This window comes from Paroedura picta, chromosome 7 (genome assembly GCF_049243985.1).
Source record: "Paroedura picta isolate Pp20150507F chromosome 7, Ppicta_v3.0, whole genome shotgun sequence".
In the NCBI taxonomy this organism is placed as follows: Eukaryota; Metazoa; Chordata; class Lepidosauria; order Squamata; family Gekkonidae; genus Paroedura; species Paroedura picta.
The window spans coordinates 115,169,052-115,190,679 of record NC_135375.1 but is presented as its reverse complement, the minus strand read 5'-3'; the positions used below and the strand labels follow the sequence as shown (position 1 = coordinate 115,190,679).

Sequence of the window (21,628 nt, the reverse complement as noted above, 5' to 3'; positions counted from 1 at the left end):
GTGGTGAGCTCCCCCTCACTGGCAGTCTTCAAGCAAAGGTTGGATGCACACTTTTCTTGGATGCTTTAGGATGTTTAGGGCAATCCTGCGTTGAGCAGGGGGTTGGACTAGATGGCCTGTATGGCCCCTTCCAACTCTGTGATTCTATGATTCTATGATTCTAGGGAGCTTTCAGCGTTCTGCAGGACCTGTAAGACGTAGCTCTTCCGCCAGGTCTACGGTTGAGGCTGGCGTGCAAGAGTACATCTGGGCCCCCTCAGCCTTGCCCCGCTTTTCGAAATCTAGCGGGGCCACTAGGCAGACTGAGGTCATTAGCCCCCATCCATCCCGAGGTTAGTGTTGGTAGGAAGGGGATTCTTTCCCCCCATTTTTACCACCGTGCTTGGATTGTTCTATGTAGATTAATTATTGGTTTTGATAACTTTTTATTGGAGGTTTCAGACATTGGGATTTTATGCGTTGAGGATTTTTTATCGTGAGCCGCCGCGAGCCCTTGTGGGAGCGGCAGGATAGAAATGTAAAGATAAATAAATCTTTCAAGAACACAAAAGGAAATCAACCCCAAAAACTGCAATTTTAAGAGAATAGTTTAAACCTTACACACACACACACCACAGCACTATTATATATTACTAACACCACTATTTTATTTATTTATTTATTTATTCTATATACCAACCTCCCCTTCCAGCTCATAGTGGTTTACAGAAAACTTGGGAGATCATGATACAGGTAAAACATGGCTCAATAATAACAGCAGGATACCAACAGTAGTATCAGTAACATTTGATGATAATGATTTTCTTGATTAAAACATTATCAGCAACATTAACAATTATGTGGCACCCAAGCCAGAAACTCCACACCAGCTGGGCAAGAGGATACATGAAGATGTTAAATAAGATTGGAGAGAGGACCACTCCTTGTGGAACTCCATATTCACAGAAGTTTGATTGTTTCTCTCCAATTGCTACCCTCTATCCACAACCCTGGAGGAAGGAGATCAACCACTGGAGGGCTGTCCCCCATATCCTGGCGCCGGTGAGGCAGTGAGCTGGAAGCTCGTGATCGACTATGTCAAACACTGCTGTGAGGTCTAGTAACACAAGCAGCACTGATCCAACTCAGTCCAGCTGACGATGGAGATCGTCCATCAGAGCACCCAGCGATATTTTTACCCCATGGTCAGGCTGGAAGACTGACTTGGATGGGTCTAGGACTGGAGCTTCATCCATAAATGCTGAGAATTGGTCTGCCACATCCCTTTCCACCATTTTCCCCAGAAATGCTAGATTAGAGACAGATCGATGGTTACAGGCTCCCATGGGTCCAAAGATGGCTTTTTCAGCAGTGAGTGTTCCACTGTCTCTTTCAACCCCTCCGGGAATTCTTCAACTGTCTTTGCAATTATGCTGGCATAAGTCTGTAATGCTCTGACACCAATGTATGAGACAGGTCCCCAATATAGTGCCCTAAGTGTCCACCTTAGTTAGTGCAAACCCTGTGTTTGAAGAGGGGTGGGGCTTTTGCCCAGCAAGGCTTCTGATTGGCCACTGGTAACCTGATTAGCTAATTAGCCTAATGAGTCTCTTGTGGCGCAGAGTGGTAAGGCAGCGACATGCTGTCTGAAGCTGTCTGCCCATGAGGCTGAGAGTTTGATCCCAGCAGCCGGCTCAAGGTTGACTCAGACTTCCATCCTTCCGAGGTCGGTAAAATGAGTACCCAGCTTGCTGGGGGGTAAATGGTAATGACTGGTGAAGGCACTGGCAAACCACCCCGTATTGAGTCTGCCATGAAAACGCTAGAGGGCGTCATCCCAAGGGTCAGACATGACCTGGTGCTTGCACAGGGGATACCTTTACCTTTATCTAACCTGATTAGCTGTGCAGGTGCTTAAAACGGCTGACTTGGCAGCAGCTGCCACTACACAAAATTTTTCATTGTGTTACTAAAGATATGCTGAACCCACAATGCTGTGTCAGAACTGTGAAGGTGTTCACAACCACAAGAAGGCTCAGGATGCTGGTGTTAAACCAACAAAACTACATTTAATGAGGTCAAATTTTAACTTTAGGGCAAACATGTATTCTTTGGAAATCTCTCTAGTAGCCCAAGTTTTCAAAATTTAACAGTAATTATTTAAAAATGGACTGCAGTTTCCTCAGGACTGCTTCTCATCTGGAATTTTATATTCTGTTGCTGATTGCCAATTCCATGCTCACACTTTTTATGTGCAAAGTACACTGCACTGTATTTCCCAGTCATAGCTTCCGTTTTTATATCACTAGGGAAACCAGCGATTTAAATACATTCTGCCTGATGCAGGCAATGGTCCTCTCCCAGACTGCCATCACCTCTTGGCTGTACCTCCCTGGTTATGGTTCTCACTGAGATGTGTAAGGCATATGGAATGTTCATCTTTTTTTTAAAAAGTCAAAAATAACTGTTGACAATCCTTTCAGAGGGGCGGCAAAGTGAGAACTCGGGGAGGGAGAGGACCCCCCTCCCCGTGACTGTTAGGTAGGAGACGCTTACAGAGATCTGATTGGAGGGACTCCTCCAATTCTGTTTCTAAGCTAACCAAGAAATAGTCTGGCAGCTGGCCAGGACAATGACAAAGAACGTAGTTTTATAAAGGGAGGATAAGGGATTTATTAAGGCAGCAAGTGTAATGGGCTAGAAGTAAAAGCTTTGCAACATTTTAAGAAAGATTGAATTGCTAATTATTTTTACATTAATGTGGCAGCACTTCCCAAAATGTTAATTAACCACTATCTGATAGTGCCTAGTTGCTATGGGTCACAACGTCCAGTCATTTAGCTCAGAGAACTTACCATAGGAGAAAGTATCAGGAAGAGGCACACCATGGCCAGCCAGTTCTTGAAAAGTCCAAAACTTGTTGACACAATTGAGTATGGCTTGGGGACGGTTCATCAGCCGGCATCCCATCTTCTCCAGATGGCGAAGAACTGTAATGTCACTGTCACTCTGGACCCATGGTGTTGGCACACGAACCACAACTACCTGAGGGTAAGCGGTGATGAGTTCCCCATTAACTCGAAGACCTACAGAAAGAAGAAACAGATTGGAAGTCTGGTAAGAATACATGGACTAAAGATAAAAAGTCACAGAAACCCAAAATTTCTTGGGTCAGAATTCTTCACTTGACACTACAAAGTGGAGTAGTTCCTGCTATCAACTGCATTATTTTGCATAACAAAGGAGCTGAGCATCTTAGGACACAATACCCATCTTCTGAAGACAATCTCCACTGGGTCCTTTCCCTGACATAAATATAATTCATAGAATCATTTGAAGGGGCCATACAGGCCAATTAGTCCAACCCCCTGCTTAAAGCAGGATCAGCCTAAAGCAGGGGTCCCCAACCTTTTGGCACATGGGGGGCTGCATTAGCATGTCAAAGTGGACAGGATGCTAACAGCAACAAGGCCAACGACTTGCCCACTAGACGCATGCCCATCCTGGCTCCTAAAAACAAATGACATAAGAATTGGGTGGAGCCCTCTGGGAAATAATCAACCTCTCCCTCTCAACAGGAGAATTCCTGGAGGGACTAAAAGAAGCAATGGTGTGCTCATTGTTGAATAAAACTTCTCTAGACCCAGAGGAGCCTGGCAACTACTGACCCGTCTTAAGTTGGTTGGAAGGGCTGCCATGAGCCAAATGTCAGTATCCCTGTAGGAAACTTCTGCCCTTGAACCATCCTAATCAGGCTTCCTGCCTGGCTATGGGGTACAGACAGTGCTAGTCGCTACCTCCATCACAAGATAGACTAAGGTGGATCAGCACTGATTGTACTACTAGACCTCTCAGTAGCATTTAACAATGTGGATTACAAGCTTTTAGTTAACTGCCTCACTGTACACCGACTGGGCCCAGTGTACCTGAGAGACCGTCTCTCTGCCTATACCCCCAAAAGAGCCCTGCACTCTACCACCTCCAACTGGCTGGTGATCCCTGGCCCCAAAGAAGCACGTCGGACCTCAACAAGGGTCAGTGCCCTCTCTGTCCTGGCCCCCACCAGGTGGAACTAGCTCCCTGAAAATATCAGAGCCATGCCTGAACTCCCAGAATTCTGCAGGGGCTACTAAACGGAGCTCCTCCACTAGGTATTTGGTTGAGGCTGACCAACCTAACAACATCCACTGGTTCCCCCCTCCATGACCTGAATCAAACTGACCTCCCTAGGGAGTACTTGTTCAAGCGAATCTGTTGTAATATTTTGTTAATTTTGGAACCATTGTTGTGATTGCTGTTGATGTGTCTGTGTTGTGATTGTGATGCATGCCCACGACATTTTATGTAAACCGCCTTGAGCCTTATGGGAAGGCGGTATAGAAATTCAAGAAAATAAAATAAATAAATAAAGAGGGCCATATCTTAAACCAAAATGTAACAAAATTATTAACCTATTTATTTAGATCAAAAGTAAACATTCAAAGGTAAATGGTGAAATGTTATCTTTAATACAATCCATTCTCGAACAATATTTTACTGTGGAATCCTTTTATTTAGCTACACATGCTTACCTAGTCAGTGTGATTTTTGTGGCTGTTTTCCATTAGCTAAGGCAGTGGTCCCCAACTCCTGGTCCGGGGACCGGTACCGGTCCATGGATCAGACGGTACCAGGCCGGGCCATGGCTCCTCCTCGTCCTCCTCCCCGGCTGCTGCCTCGGGGGCTGCCCTGCCACTCTGCTGCCGGCTCACCTTTGGTGTTCTCCAGCAGCTGCCATGGCTGGGGCTCCCCCTCAGCGTGGCACTGCGCAGCAGGAAGTGGGCCGCAGGAAGTCAGGAGCGCGGGCAGGAAAGCAAGCGGGGCAGGGGCTCAGGCGGTGGCGACGTCCCTCAGCAAAGACTACTCCCCCCGGGCCTCAGTAAAATTGTCAAGCGTTGACCGGTCCCTGGTGATAAAAAGGTTGGGGACCACTGAGCTAAGGCACTGATGTCCAAGTCAAGGTTTGTGACACTTTTAAAATGTCATGTAAATGTTCATCTGTAATCCTTGACCTACACTTTGATTTCACAATGTTCATCTTCGAAAAGGTTTGTTCAAAGATATATGTGATGCCAAAGGCTGTGAACATACCTGCAGCAAATTTATTGTGGTTTATAAATACATCAGGTAAACCAGAATAGAAATCTTACAGACTATTTTCTTTGTAAATGTCTCTGAGATTATCACTGGCTTACAAATCCATTAGTTCCATCTGAAAGAAGTTATTTGCATTTTTTGGTGCTACATTCTTATTTCCTTACCAAGCTTATGGTAATCAGTGAATCTGTTCTGAAATACCACCTGCTTTGATGTGTCTTTCAACATTGAATTGTAAATTCCCATCCATCTCAAATTTTAGTCCATTGCAGCGTGAGAAGTTTGAAAAGTTACCTTCACTAACTTGCTCCACAAAAATGTTGTTTTGCTTCAAAAGCTTTCAATTCAGTATACATGTCACACACAAGCCTTCCTTTCCCCTCCAACCATAGATTCAATGTGTTCAGATGTTCTGTGATATCCGTTAAGAAAGCCAAATAAAAAATCCATTCAGGATCAGAAAGTGCTTCTTGACCTTTTCCTTTCTCCTTAAGAAATATATCAGTTTCATGATGAAGACGGAAAAACGTTTGAGGACTTTGCTTCTGCTAAGCCACCTGACTTCTGCATAGTACAATACATCCCCATATTCTGCATTTATCTCTGAGAGAAAATTTTGAAACTGGCGATGCCTGATGTAATTAATGTTGGATACAACAATATGCATCACACTTTCCTGCTGAATAATCTTACTACACAAGACTTGTTGATGGATGATGCAGTGAAATTGCAAGGGAATTGTACTGTTTAATTTCAATATCTCTTCATTGATTTTTGCAAATATACCAGGTTTAATTTCAACCATATTTCTTGCACGATAATGTGATGCTTTTCAATTTATCCCAACTCAGACCAAGATTTTCTACTGATTTACAGACCGTCAAGAATATGTTTTCTGTAGTTGTGGTGTCTTTCAAACTCTGCAGTGCACACAACTGTCCAAGTTGGAATCTATGCCCTTGCTAAAAATTAGTAGTTGAACAGTGTTTATAATATCATTGCTCTCATCTAATGCCAAAGGGGAAAAAAACTTTTTGCCTTGATGACCACTGACATATGCAGATCTTCTCCTAGTTTTTCAACACACCTGGTGAATGTAGAGGAAGATAAACTGACACAACTAACACAAGATAATTTCTCAGGACACATTTCCTACATTACTTTAACCATGCACTTTACTTTAACCATGCACAAATTCACATCAGAGAATAGTCTACCACTCTAAGCAATATATTTAGCAAAAATGATAGCTGGCCCTCAGAGTAGACATGTTCTCTTCAACATGCTTTCTAAAACTATTTTGCTGCAAAAACATTGATTTTTTTTCTTGTTTCACTAGTATCTCCCCTTGATATATTGAGTAGCTCTTATGACAGAATTCAAAGTACCTTTCAATATTGTACTCCTTTATTACTGAGACAATGTCAAGACATATCACGCAAACTGCTTTACCCTTAATCATGAGAAGTAAAATGGCAGCTACAGCAGGGGGACCTTGGCTGGAGGAAGATATGAGAAGGGGAATGTGATAAGATTCCCTGCTAAGAGAGTACTCACAGGCCACTCACCAGCTCCTGCAATAACAGATCACAGATGTATAAGACCCCTAGCTGGAGAGAGGAAGGGAGGAGAGGCAGAAGCAAGCAAGGACACAAGTCAGAGCTACCAGCAGCAACCTCACTACAGAATCACAGAATCATAGAGTTGGAAGGGGCCACACAGGCCATCTAGTCCAACCCCCTGCTCAATGCAGGATCAGCCCTAAGCATTCTAAAGCATCCAAGAAAAGTGTGTATCCAACCTTTGCTTGAAGACTGCCAGTGAGGGGGAGCTCACCACCTCCTTAGGCAGCCTATTCCACTGTTGAACTACTCTGACTGTGAATTTTCCCCCCCTGATATCTAGCCCAGTGGTCCCCAACCTGCGGGCAGCAGCCCGGCACCGGGCCGCGAAGGCCATAGCACCGGGCTGCGGCTCCCTCTCCCCGCCCTCCCCGCAGTAAACAACTTCCCAGGCCGCAAGCTTGCGGCCCGGGAAGCTTCTTACTGCGGGAGGGCGGGGAGAGGGAATCAGGGCCGGGCTACGGTCGCACATCGGGCCGTGCCCGCACGGGCCGCGTATGCGCGAATGCGCCATGCGCGGCCGAAATCGTGCGGGCGTAGCCCGTGGGCCGATGCGTGAGTGTGGCCCGCACGGGCACGGCCCAATGCGGGCGTGGCCCAAAGCGCGGTCGTGGTCCGCGCGGGCACGGCCCGATGCCCTGCCGGTCCCCAGCCTCAGAAAGGTTGGGGACCACTGATCTAGCATATATCGTTGTACTTGAAGTTTAAACCCATTACTGCGTATCCTGTTCTCTGCAGCCAACGGAAACAGCATCCTGCCCTCCTCCAAGTGACAGCCTTTCAAATACTTAAAGAGGGCTATCATGCCCCCTCTCAACCTCCTTTTCTCCAGGCTGAACATTCCCAAGTTCACCAGTAACTTTACAAGCTACTTACTTTGATGGGTGGAGTCTCTAGGAATGTTCAGTATGCTTTGTATCCTTTTTTTGCATCCTTTTTTTGTATCCTTTTTTTGCAAAAATACCAGGCATTTTTACTGTACGTTTTCCATGTTTTTTTGTAAAAGCAGACCTGACATCTCCTGAACCCATTCACACAGCGACTTTACCTTCCTTATATACATACATAGCTTCAACATAGTAATTCATGGAGAGGGGGAGTTAAAAATTTGAGTGGTCTGGGTGCCTGAGCTTTGCTGGCTAGCAAAGAACCTAGAATGGCCAACTTGCTATTATGAAGGATAACAACAAGAGGGGGGCTGACAGAAGGAACCATGGAGACCAAAACAAAGAAAGTTGCTATAGTCTTTTTTTGAAATAAAGGGGCAGGATGGATAGCAGATCAGTGGTTCTCAACCTGGGGGTCAGGACCCCTTTGGGGTCCAACGACCTTTTCACAGGGGACACGGCAGGGCAATCAGCTTGGCCGGGGGGGCACCATCCACACAACAACCTTGTGGGGTAGATCGAGATAGAGCGTTCGTCTGGCTGGAGCAGTGAAAAAGAGCAAAATCAGCATGGTGGGACAAGAGGCAGAACTGAACTGAGAAATCCCAGGGAAAAAAACAATTTATATACAATCATGGACAATGGATCTTCACACCATTGGTTAGTTTGGGCTTAATTTCGTTGAAAGAACGCTTTTATGGTTGGGGGTCACCACAACATGAGGGACTGTATTAAAGGGTCGCAGCATTAGAAGGGTTGAGAACCTCTGCAGCAGATGGTGCCTCTTGAGGCAGGAAAAACAGTACGGGTCTGAGGGAAAATGCCCTGACGGTGATAGCAGCAGACAAGCAGGTTGGAGAAAAAGGTCGAGGGCCACCTGCAACCCATAGGCCCCAGGTTGGAGACCCCTGGCCTAACGCATCCATGGTAAGTATTTATCTAGCCATTGATTAAATATGATCAGTGAGGTGAATTCACCTTAAGCAGCCTATTCCATTGCTGAACTACTCTGACTGTGAATTCCCCCCCCCCCAACCCCAATGTTTAAATGGTACCATTCCACACATAGTTTAAACACATAATTGTTTGGGAAAGATGGGCTTCAGAAATTTTCTAACAGCCTCCATTAGCAATCAAGCAAAATTATTGGAATCCAGTTGTCAGGCGGGATCTTCACACCCACTGAAAGCGCCAATTTGAATCTATCCAGTATAACCCACATGCAACCAGCTGGGTGTCCTTGGGCTCGCCACGGCACTGATAAAACTGTTCTGACCGAGCAGGGATATCAGCGCTCTCTCAGCCTCACCCACCCCACAGGGTGTCTGTTGTGGGGAGAGGAATGGGAAGGCGACTGTAAGCCGCTTTGAGCCTCCTTCGGGTAGGGAAAAGCGGCATATAAGAACCAACTCTTCTTCTTCTTCTCCTTCATATTATAAAATATAAGAAATAAATATTATATGACAGCACAGACAGTATATTTGATCAGCAAGGAATCTTGCCAAAATATCAGTTTATAGCCAGTTTATAACCTCTGTAAATTTTATTGACTCTGCTTTTAGAAGTCAAGACAATTTAACTTGTCAAAATTCATCATACACAACAGTATCAGAGGGGAAAAAAACCTTATCTCCTCAGTAGACTAAACTAGGTTGCAGAGGTTCTGCTAGAGGGAGGGAGGGAGGGGATGCAGGGGGATAGTTGTCTCAATTGTTGTTGTTAGTTGCGAAGTCGTGTCCAACCCATCGCGACCCCATGGACAATGATCCTCCAGGCCTTCCTGTCCTCTACCATTCCCCAGAGTCCATTTAAGTTTGCACCGACTGCTTCAGGGACTCCATCCAGCCACCTCATTCTCTGTCGTCCCCTTCTTTTGCCCTCAATCACTCCCAGCATTAGGCTCTTCTCCAGAGAGTCCTTCTTTCTCATGAGGTGGGCAAATTATTTGAGTTTCATCTTCAGGATCTGGCCTTCTAAGGAGCAGTCAGGGCTGATCTCCTCTAGGACTGACAGGTTTGTTCGCCTTGCAGTCCAAGAGCCTCGCAAGAGTCTTCTCCAGCACCAGAGTTCAAAAGCCTCAATTCTTTGACCCTCGGCCTTCCTTATGGTCCAACTTTCACAGCCATAAATTGCAACTGGGAAGAACATAGCCTTGACTAAACGCACTTTTGTTGGCAGGGTGATGTCTCTGCTTTTTAGGATGCTGTCTAGATTTGCCATAGCTTTCGTCCCCAGGAACAAGCATCTTTTAATTTCTTTGCTGCAGTCCCCATCTGCAGTGATCTTGGAGCCCAGGAAAATAAAATCTGTCACTATCTCCATTTCTTCCCCATCTATTTGATAGGAATTGAAAGGTCCGGATGCCATGATCTTTGTTTTCTTGATGTTGAGTTTCAAGCCAACTTTTGCACTCTCCTCCTTCACCTGCATCAACAGGCTGTTTAGTTCCTCTTCACTTTCTGCTATTAGAGTGGTATCATCTACATATCTGAGGTTGTTGATATTTCTCCCGGCAATCTTGATCTCAATTTGTGACTTCTCTAACCCTGCCTTTCTCATGATGTGCTCCACATACAAGTTAAATAGGCAAGGCGACAGTATACAGCCTTGCTGAACTCCTTTATCAATTTTGAACCAATCAGTGATTCCATGTTCAGTTCTCACTGTTGCTTCTTGACCTGCATATAGGTTTCTTAAGAGACAAATAGGATGGGGAGACGACTGAAGATAGCACTGTGCTAGCCCGTTTTGTAACGAGCTCCCGAGCCAAGGAGAGGGCCAGGAGCAGAAGCAACTGGCAGACCTGAGCGGGATGCGCAAATCTCACTCGCTGGTCGCGCCAAAAACCGGGAACGGCATCCTGAGGGTCCTACAGATCCGCGTTGACTAAGTTCTCCGGGTCACCACTGCCTGTGCTCAGGACCATAATGGTGTCCTTATCGTAAACAACTTTCTAAGCTTGAAAGGACCAGCAGCATAAAATCCTGCATTTTTCCCAGATTATCTCTTTCCAGCTTGACAAGAGCTGAAGTCTGACAAATCAACAACGCAAAGACTGAATTCTCTGTTTGCTTTCCTCTTCTTTAAAGCCAGGCACTAGCCCCCCTTCTTTCCCCCTAACTAATTTACAAGGGAATTCTTTCTTCGAATGGGAGGCAAGCCAGCTAAATACACTCGTTAAAACAAACAAAAGAAAGAGCTTAAGAATTTGTTAAGGGAGCTCAGCGGGATATGTTGACAGAATACAGAGATCGACTAACTGATAATTCCTGATCGCCAGAACTCTCGCGAGATGCCCTGTCTGTGATCTGTGACTGTTTACAGCAATGGAAAACCTAACTAATGCACAGATGTTTCGTTTGTTATGCAAAGGAAACTCAGAGATACTGAAAGTAGACAAAAAGGTTGAAAAGGAAATTCAAGATAGCAAGAAAGAGCTCTCAGACAGAATCGACGGTTTGAAAAAAAATAGCTGATGAAAACACAACTCAGCTGGCAACACACCAAACGAGAATCCAGTGTCTGGAATTTAATCAACAGGAGCGGGAGAGAGTGGCAGAAGACAAACCCGAAGCCCTGGAAGTAAAATCTAAAGCTAGGAACGTAAAAATCAAAGGCGTCTCAAAAGAATTTCGGAAAGCAGACCTAAGGAAGGAAATCACCGAAAGTCTGGAAGACTACTTAGAGGAGGAAGAGATTCGGATTGACAAAGTATACAGAGTCTATTCAAAGGCGACTGCACGCAAGAAGCAACCAAGAGACATCCTTGTGGGCTCTGACAGTAAGGCTGCAAGAAATATTCTACTCAAAAAGCATCAGGCGACGCCACTGAGTTTGGTGGATCAAGAAGGACAAATATTTCCAAGACCTACCAGCAGATACATCATGGAAAAGAGTACAATTCCATCTTTTGCGACCACCTGAAGAATGTGACCAACAGTGGAGCAATTACCTGGTCTTTCTTACGAAAGACAGCAGCAACTTTTAGGTAAGGACAATATGCGATGGGAACTGAATATGTACTTTTTAAGATAATAACAGACTATACTCTCACATGTATCAACAATTATTTTGCTAGCTGGTTGTTTCTTTTTCTTTTCATCTTTCTGTAAGCGCTTCATATACAATAAAAATAAAATATTTTAAAAGAGAGAGACAAATAAGATGCTCTGGTATTCCCATCTCTTTAAGAACTTGCCATTTGTTGTGCTCCACACAATCAAAGGCTTTAGCATAGTCAATGAAGCAGAAGTAGATGTTCTTCTGGAACTCCCTAGCTTTCTCCATGATCCAGCGTATGTTGGCAATTTGATCTCTAGTTCCTCTGCCTCTTAGAAATCCTGCCTGTACTTCTGGAAATTCTCGGTCCACATATGGCTGGAGCCTAGCTTGCAGAATTATGAGCATAACTTTGCTAGCATGAGAAATGAGTGCAATGGTGCGGTAGTTTGAACATTCTTTGGCATTGCCCTTCTATGGGCTATTGTCTCAATAGCCCTTTCCAAATCAATGTCCCATGCACCTAGGGCTTCCACAGGGCTGATGTTCAGGATCTCAAAATCTTAAAAGTTCATTCTGAAAGCCAGGGGTATACCTGAGGTATACCATCCTTGCTCTGCAAAGGAGAGGTGAAACTATAACTGGTGTACTAAAAAAAAAACCCCAAAGTGATCTGATCATGGAAAATTGTTATCTCCAGCTCTTTCATAGAATCATAGAATCATAGAGTTGGAAGGGGCCATACAGGCCATCTAGTCCAACCCCGTGCTCAACGCAGGATCAGCCCTAAACATCCTAAAACATCCAAGAAAAGTGTACATCCAACCTTTGCTTGAAGACTGCCAGTGAGGGGGAGCTCACCACCTCCTTAGGCAGCCTATTCCACTGCTGAACTACTCTGACTGTGAAAAACTTTTTCCTGATATCTAGCCTATATCGTTGTACTTGAAGTTTAAACCCATTACTGCGTGTCCCCTCCTCTGCAGCCAACAGAAACAGCATCCTGCCGTCCTCCAAGTGACAACCTTTCAAATACTTAGAGGGCTATCATGTCCCCTCTCAACCTCCTTTTCTCCAGGCTGAACATTCCCAAGTCCCTCAACCTATCTTGAAGTGAAGCCTCCAGAACTGCACACAGTACTCCAAGTGTGGTCTGACCAGTGCCGTATACAATGGGACTATGACATCTTGTGATTTTGATGTGATGCCTCTGTTGATACAGCCCAAAATGGCATTTGCCTTTTTTACCGCTGCATCACACTGCCTGCTCATGTTTAGTTTACAATCCACAAGTACCCCAAGGTCTCGTTCACACACAGTGTTACCTAGAAGCGTATCCCCCATCCAGTAGGCATGCTTTTCATTTTTTTGACCCAGATGCAGAACTTTACACTTATCTTTATTAAATTGCATCTTGTTCTCATTTGCCCATTTTTCCATTGTGTTCAGATCTCGTTGAACTCTGTTTCTATCTTCCGGAGAATTAGCCAGTCCTCCCAATTTGGTGTCATCTGCAAACTTGATGAGTAGTCCCTCCACCCCCTCATCTAGATCATTAATAAATATGTTAAAAAGTACCGGGCCAAGCACCAAGCCCTGAGGTACCCCGCTACTCACCTCTCTCCAGTCTGATGAAACACCATTGACAACAACTCTTTGAGTGCAGTTCTCTAACCAATTCCCTATTCACCTGACTATCTGAAAATCCGGATTGCAGTCCTTCAATTTATCCATCAGAACATCATGGGGAACCTTGTCAAAAGCTTTACTAAAATCCAAGTAAACAACATCAACCGAATTTCCCCGATCCAGCAAACCTGTTACTTGGTCAAAAAAGGAAACCAGGTTGGTCTGGCAGGACCTGTTGGAGACAAATCCATGCTGACTTCCTTGGATCACCAAATTGTCCTCCAGATGTTTGCAGATCGCTCCCTTTAATATCTGCTCCATTATCTTCCCCACAACAGAGGTCAGACTCACTGGTCTGTAGTTTCCCGGGTCATCCTTCCTCCCTTTTTTGAAGATCGGAATAACATTTGCTCTCTTCCAGTCCTCCGGGACATCTCCAGTCCTTAAAGAGGTTCCGAAGATGATGGACAAGGGCTGTGCAAGTTCCCTGGAAAGTTCTTTGAGTACTCTCGGGTGCATTTCATCCGGACCAGGGGATTTGAACTCATCCAGTGCAGCTAAATGCCTCTCGACAACCTCTCTATCCATGTTAACCTGCCACCCAGACTTTGGCTATGCCACTATCCTTTGGCTATGGCCATCTCTAGATGTGCCTAAACACTTTGACCTGTGGGAAAAAACAGATGTAAAATAGGCACTAAGCCTTTCTGCTTTCTCTGCATCTTCCGTTAGAGTTTGTCCATCCGCACCCAACAGTGGGCCTACTGCCTCCTTTACTTTACGGTTGCTCCTCACATAACTGAAAAATCTTTTCTTGTTACAATGGGCTTCCCTGGCCAATCTTAGCTCACTCTCAGCTTTGGCCTTTCTGATGATTGATCTACAGTGCCTAGTAACCTGAAACTAGCTCATTAGGGGTTCAAACCTGCTCAAAATGTATTAGGGGCTCATGCGCTCACTCATTCGCTTCCCTCTCACACACATTAAACAAAGGCCACCAGCAAGTGTCGATTCTTTCTCAGATTCCTAAACATAATGGGGTGGGGGAAAGAGTAAATCAACTAATTGAATAGGTAAGGCATTTAATGGGATTTGCTCTTCAGTGAATATGTACATGATTGCAGCCTAAACCATAGGGAGAAGGGGATGGAAACTCTTCTACGTGGTTCTGGGGCCTATTTCCAACACATCTCCTATCCATGGCAGAAGCACTGCTGCTCATCTTGCCCTTCGATGTGTCTATTCGGGCACTGGGAGGTGGATTCACAATGGTGCTAGCGGTAATGTGATAGAAAGGGGGGAGGCGGAAGAAGAGCAGTGGAGCCACGTGGTACCTGGGAGGCATTCTCTTCTGAAAGGACCTTGGAACAAAGGGAAGGACACAGAATAAACATCATTTCTTCTTTGCAGAGCAGCAACACAAACTCCTGCACAATCCTATTCACATAAGATGCCTTTCCAACTCCCCATTTAAAGGACACAGAATACAGAGACAATTAATAATACACTGCGTATTTCCTAGTCTCAACTTCTTGCCATTTCCATTAAAATGCAGTTGCTGCTGCAGCACCCGTCTTCACTGCCGCACTGCAGTGGACTCATGCTTGTAAGCATGCATTATTACCGGGAGAAAGAGACACACAGAGAACAAGGAAGGATTTCAGAGTTACTTCTCAGTTACTGTTACAAACATTTTATGCCTTGGAAAGAAAGCTACCCTCTTCTTCACAAGCGTGCCATTCTGACCAGCAAGGGATTAGGTACCAATCTGGGCTGCCAATCATGGCCATGCACATTTTCTCTCTGACACTTATTTAATCCTATTGCATCTCCGTCTGTCAGGAGCCAGCCCATGGAGGCTGGTGATGAGGCAGAGGAGGAGAAAAGGAGCAGTACCCAAGTACCAGAGCCAGGAAGCCTTGAGCAGAAGGGAGCCTCTGGAGCAATGAAGGCGAAGGCAACGGTGCAGCAGGAGTGTTACCAGAGCTGGAGGACGCATTTGATTCCTCGCAGGATGAGGGCTGAAAGACGTGTACACCCCTGCATAAGTCTTGGCAGCAGCTTTCTTCCCCTGACCATGCCTACCTGAGTCTGAGGCATGGAGTGCTCAGTCTGGGTGCAGCAAGTAAAAATTTTGCCTTGCCTACATCTGTGCACCAGCCTGATCTCCTGACTGTGCCTGACTCCGGACCTTGACTCCTTGCTTGCCTTGACCTCTTAGACTACCTTTGATTACTCTACCTCGTCACTTCAGACTTCTGTATACTAACTCACCTCTAATTTGCTACTTAGACTCTGGTAACAGACTGCTTGTTTCTGTGTATGTCTCCAGCAGGCTGGCTGGGATTTTGTAAGACTCTCACTGTGCTGCTGCCCCCCCCCCCAATACCAATAACCACAGCGGGGAATGTTGCCAGCTCCAAGGTGGCCAAAGCTGAGCACAGCTAACCTCTCCTGGCACCACCAGGAGAAATCTGGGGCTTCCAGCCCAGCCAATGACAGTCTGCCTTTCTCCCCAATGGAGACCAAAATCACCTCCCATCATTCACCTCTCCTCCATTTTATCCATAAAACAGCGTTGTGAGGTAGGCTAGGCTGAGAGAGGGTGACTGGCCCAAGGTCACCAGCGAACTTCCATGGCCCATGTGGGGATTTGAATCCCAGTTTCCCAGATACAGTTTATACAGTGTTCCACATAAGCAGCCTCTGTGCATGTTTTCATGGTTATCCATTAGAAACAACTGGGGAAGGCACTGGCAAACCACCCCGTATTGAGTCTGTCATGAAAACGCTGGAGGGCGTTACCCCATGGGTCAGACATGATCTGGTGCTTGCACAGGGGATACCTTTACCTTATGTATGGAATGTTCTTTGCAGGAAATTATGCCAGGAAGTTTTCGCTTATGAAATTTGTACAAAACGATTTGTTATATCCTTAAGAGCATTATGAAATTTTTGGATGTTACCCCTATATATATATAAGTTACAGGCCACCTATCATGGAAATCAGGAAACTAGAAAACAATGTTTTTTAAAAAACATATAAGAACTATAGCACAATTTGCTAGAAATATGTAATTGGGCCGCTGCTGCCGAGGTACATCATCGGGCAGGGATTCCCAAAATTTTGAACCAGTGGGCACCTTTAGAATTTTATCACTGAATGATAGGAGCAACCTCAAAATGGCTGGTCCAAGAGGTGGCTCCAATCCCAAAATCTCAGGGAGTGAGTTTGTGTGTAACTTTAATAGTAACTCTCCAGCATTTCTGGCAGCTCATGAGGAAGCAGTAGTTTTTCTTTTTTTAATCGGCACAGCCAATCAGATATCCCATAGCTGATCAGAGGCCTAGTGGGCAAAAGTCCCACCAACTTTCCAAAAACACTTGGCAGGTACCAGGAAAAGAGTCACAAGTGCCATGATGCCCACATTGGGAAACCCTTCCATGCTAGTGTCTAGTTGCTATCTCCAACACAAAAATCCAAAGCGTTGCCTCCCAACAAACCTCTAACGGTTAAAATATTAAAGCGCGAATATAACAATGAATCATAGAGAGGGAGGGAAACAACCAAGGAGCAACACGTGTCTGGAAAAGGAGGGAAAACAGGGGGAGAGGGGGTTAAATCTGCCCAACAACAAGGAGGGAAAAGAAAGGCTATAAACAGAGAAAAAGAGATAAAATAAGAACCTATCTTTAAATAGGACAGGGTCCTATTAAATAAAAGAGTAAGGACACCTGGGGAGGAGTTAGGGCGGGCCCTGTCCAGAATGAAAACTCAGAGGGCCCAATCAGGAGCCGCGAAGCGGCTCCTGATTGGGCCCTCCGAGTGTCCATCCAGGGCCAAGCAGCCAATGGGGAGGCGCACAAAGTGCCTTCCTATTGGCCCCTCATCAGGACAGACCAAAATTCCATTCACCCAGCCCAGTCTGGCTGCCAGTCTGCTCCTGACCACCAAAGGGAGACGAGGTCAGTAGGGCTGCCAAGGGGGATGAGAACAGAGGCTGCACCAGCCCTTTTCACCCCAAGGCTGTCCTAACTGTCATGTCCAACTGCAAATTACCTCAGAACCTGACAGAGCTGGCAGGAGGCTGCAGAGTGCTCCCCCTCCCCCCTCCCTTCAGGCCTGCTGCAAAGGAGCCACTGGCAGGCCCTGACTGAGGGGAGGGAGGCCTTTCCAAGAGCAACGCAGGGGAGCCTGAGGGCCTTCCTTTTGAGGGGGGGGGACTTTCCCCTTCTGCCAAACAGTTGCCTGACAGGGAAGCCACAGAAAAGCCCTTTCTCTCTTAAAATACTGCTCTGGCTGGGGGTTAGACACAGCCAAGCCATGTGTCTTTCTTCTTTGCAACTCTCTGCAGATTTGAGGCCACTGCACAGCGTTATTCTGCAGAGGAAGCTGGCTCTTTTGTCTCCTGTTTCATCTACACAACAACCCTGTGCAGTAGGCCTCCTTTCAATTCAACAACAACCTGTGTGGGAAGCCTTAAATGTTTCTTCTCTACCACAACCCTGTCCAAAGTAGCCCTTTCTGCCTGGGGAGCTGATCTTTATACTCTGCAGGTGAGCTGTAATTCCAGGAGCTCTCCAGGCCACACCTGTAGGTTGGCTACCCGGGGGTTGGAAATATTCCTGGAGGTTTGGAGGTGGGACTTCAAAATCGTACAATGCCTCAGAGTCCAGCCTTCAAAGGAGCCATTTTTGCCTGCAGTTGGTAGGGAGTGGTGCAGGAGTGTCCCTCCTGGCCTATAGGCTATGGCCAGCCCTTATCAGCAACTGTTTGTATTCTGGGGCGCAGACAGGCAGACCAGCATCAGTCCTGTGAGTCTGGAAAGTGCAGGAAGATCTAAATAAATATTTACAGCCTGAAACTAAATAGAGAACAAGTAAATGTCTGGAGACACATTGTAACTGAAATAGTAACTGGCAAATAACCTTGGCCTGGCAAATAAAAAAACAGTATTAAAAACCTTACTAAGGTCAAGACTGCTGTGCACAGACAGTCTTCCTCTTAGGGTTGCCAGCTTCCCTGTGAGGCTCGCTACCCCACCTCCCTCATGGGGAGTCTGCTATGGGGAGAGAAGGGGAAGACGATTGGAAAATGCTTTGAGACACCTGAGGCCTGCTGGGTCACTGCGGCCCATTCCCAGTTCTCTCAGATCTCTCACAACTCAGATCTCTCACATACCTCACAGGTTGACTATTGTGGAGAAACAAATGGAAAAGGTGTTTGTAAACCGCTTTGAGACTCCTTTGGGTAGTAAGCAATAGGGTACAAAAATCCATTCTTCTAAGGAGCAACCATGAAAGAAGCATGTGGGCACATAACATTTTACCAACAGTGAAAATATGGGAGACAGAAGGAACTGGGTGGACACCTGTGTACTGTGACTACCCTATGTGTATTAGGGCAGAGGGGCATTTCGGTGAATGTGGCCTAATTCACACAAGAAGGGAAATGACGCAAACTGGAGGGAATTGGTTGCCATGTAATCTTTCCCTAAGAAGAGTCTCCAGTCTGATTTTCCCTTCACATATCTGAGGACACGGCTCTGGAAAGCTCATCTGTAACCACTATGCCACAATTCCCAAAGATCAGTCCTCTCCCACAATCAACGAACATTCCACACCACAGGTTCTTGACACCCATATCTTCACACCCATACCCTCATTTGCCACCACGCCACCACAACCTCCTACACAACACACACACTCAACCCCATGCTCTTACAGACTGGACAACTCCTCCCCTTCCTCTTCCCACTGCCAAGCTCTAGCGCCCGTTGTATTCTTGGAGACAACGGGCTTTGCCCCTAGTCTGAAAATAAAGCAAGAGAAGGGAATGAGAGGAAAAGAAGGGGGAAGGATAAATACTTCGGCAAGTTCCCACACCTATTTTGATCTGATCCCTAATTAACTCAAATACCTACCCAATAGCATCCCTAATTAATTAGGCTACCTACCCAACTAACTGATTCCTTCCCTATCCAACCTGTGCCAAACCTAATTAATCAACCCATCTACCCAAATTCCAACTTTGATTATCAACCTATCCAACCTGCTCTCTCCCCACTGATTCCCCCCATACCTAACCAATCCCAATCCCCACTCCCCCCTCATCAGAACTGATCATTCTTACCCCAAGCCTACTCCTCGCAATTTATCCCCTCATGTATACCCAAATAATTTCCCCCTCCCAACACACAACATGACCTAGCTCCCACACGTCACACATCACACACCTGGACTGGGCAACTCCGAGATACCACAACTGGTGATCAGAGCCACCCCTCCAGGACCAAGCCCCCACAACAAACCACACCCACACATAACAGGAATGAGAAGCCCTGAGATGCCTTAAGCAATCAGGACTATCCCTCCAAAGACACACCCTCACCAAACGGAATAGACACCACCTACTAAAGACAGAACCAGGGTCCGAGGAAACCACAGAAAACAAAACCACCAAACAAACCAGGCACCTACTGAGACCCACGTGAATCTACAGACTAACAAAACAAAATAAATATGGACTCATCTCAACCACAACACACACCAACTAAATCGGAGGGAATGATAACAACAAGGGGGGGCAACGGTGTCAGGGATCCCAATACTGAAGAGAAGAGGTGGAGATAGCGGTTGGAGGAGATGGGAAAAGAGGAGGGATCCGAAACTCAGACACCCTCGGGTCCCCTCCCTCCTCTGCCCCATCCCTCGAGTCACTAGGGTGGAGGCAAAGGTGGACAACCCGCCTCCGACACTGATGTTGTGCAATGCAAGGTTGATCAACAATAAGACCCACACTCTGCAAGATTTCATTGCAACTAACAATGTGTGCGTGACAGAGACCTGGGTATGGGAGGGAGAAACTGTTGCCCTTAAGGAACTAACCTCTGCCGGGTTCTCTGTCCTTCATCATCCTCGGACTGTGGGGCGAGATGGAGGGGTGGCTATCCTAATCCGAGAGCTTTTCCTTCAGGGCTCTCCCTGCACCGTCAATTCCAGGAATTGAATGTGTTGGCCTCGGGTGGAACTCAACCGAGAGCATGGCCATCTGGCTGCTGTATCATGCACCCAATATACCTCCAGATGCCCTGCCAGCCCTACTGGAGAAGGTAAAGTTCCCCAGACTCTTAATTCTGGGCGACTTTAACATCCATGCTGAGTTGCCTTCCTCTAGGAATGGGCTGGATCTAGTGTCAGCCATGGCAACACTAGGGCTCTCGCAGTTTGTTGTTGGCCCCACCTATCAAGCAGGCCACACCCTGGAACTTATTTTTGGTGCAGGGATGAATGTGGATCTGTTTTCGGTCATGGCCACACCATGGTCAGACCACTATGCCCTGAAGGCCCGGCTAAGGCTGCCACCCCCTCAGTTGGGTGTTGAGCAGATTTCAGCTTGCCTGCGGAGACATATGGATCCAATAGGATTCCTGAATGCTCTGTGGGACCCAATGCTTCCCGGCACTTCTCTAGATGGCCTGGTCAGTGACTGGCACAACAGAATGCTGGCAGCCATCGAAGAGACAGCTCCCAGACACCCCCTCTCCACCCACGTCGCAAGCGGGCCCCTTGGTACACCGAGGAACTCCGCAAGAAAAAAACGGGAGCTGAAAGCAAGCCGGGAGGAAGACTCGTGATGAAGTGGCGAGAGCATCCTATAGAATGCAGTTAAGAGCCTATGAGATGGCGGTGAAGTCGGTAAAATGCAAATTCTACTCAACTGAAATTGCATCCGCTAACTCATGCCCAGCGCAATTATTTAAGATAGTTAGATCTTTTACCGCCCTAGAAGAAGGGCGCCAAAATAACAGCTGTGAGGCTTTTTCGAGTCACTTTGCAGATAAAATCTCGTCACTCCGCCACGACCTCCCTCCTACTTTAGAAACAGAAAGTGAACTAGAGGCCCCTCGGCCGTCTTTGGAGAATTCACTGAGTAACTTCAGACGACTCACGCTTACTCAAGTGGACAAGTTGCTAAAGACAGCGAAGCCAAACACTTGCAGTATAAATCCACGTCCATCATGGCTGCTAAAAACATCCGAAACAAGAGTAGTAGCCCCCCTCCGGGAGATCATTAACCTCTCAACAGGAGAATTCCCAGAGGGTCTAAAAGAGTCGGTGGTTCACCCGCTACTAAAAAAATCTTCTCTGGATCCACAACTGCCATCCAACTATCGCCCCGTCTCGCACTTAACGTTTCTGGGGAAATTGCTTGAATTGTTGCCAGCTGGATCGGGGTGGGTCGGCGCTGCTTATATTATTAGATCTCTCAGCAGCATTCAACACAGTAGATCATCAGCTTTTAGCTCACCACCTCGCCGATGCCGGGATCAGAGGGACTGCCCTCCAGTGGATGATCTCCTTTCTCCGGAATCG

The 21,628-nt window shown here is 46.4% G+C and overlaps 1 protein-coding gene across 24 annotated transcripts in view; it reads right to left on the bottom strand.

The window, feature by feature from the left end:
* Positions 1–21,628, bottom strand: part of RIMKLB (ribosomal modification protein rimK like family member B) — a 105,528-nt gene that overhangs the window by 43,883 nt on the left and 40,017 nt on the right. For all 24 annotated transcript variants that reach the window (XM_077346105.1, XM_077346080.1, XM_077346090.1 and 21 more), the window contains exon 4: positions 2,835–3,065. In XM_077346105.1, the coding sequence (XP_077202220.1) occupies positions 2,835–3,065 (231 nt within the window). The remainder of the gene's footprint in view (positions 1–2,834; positions 3,066–21,628) is intronic.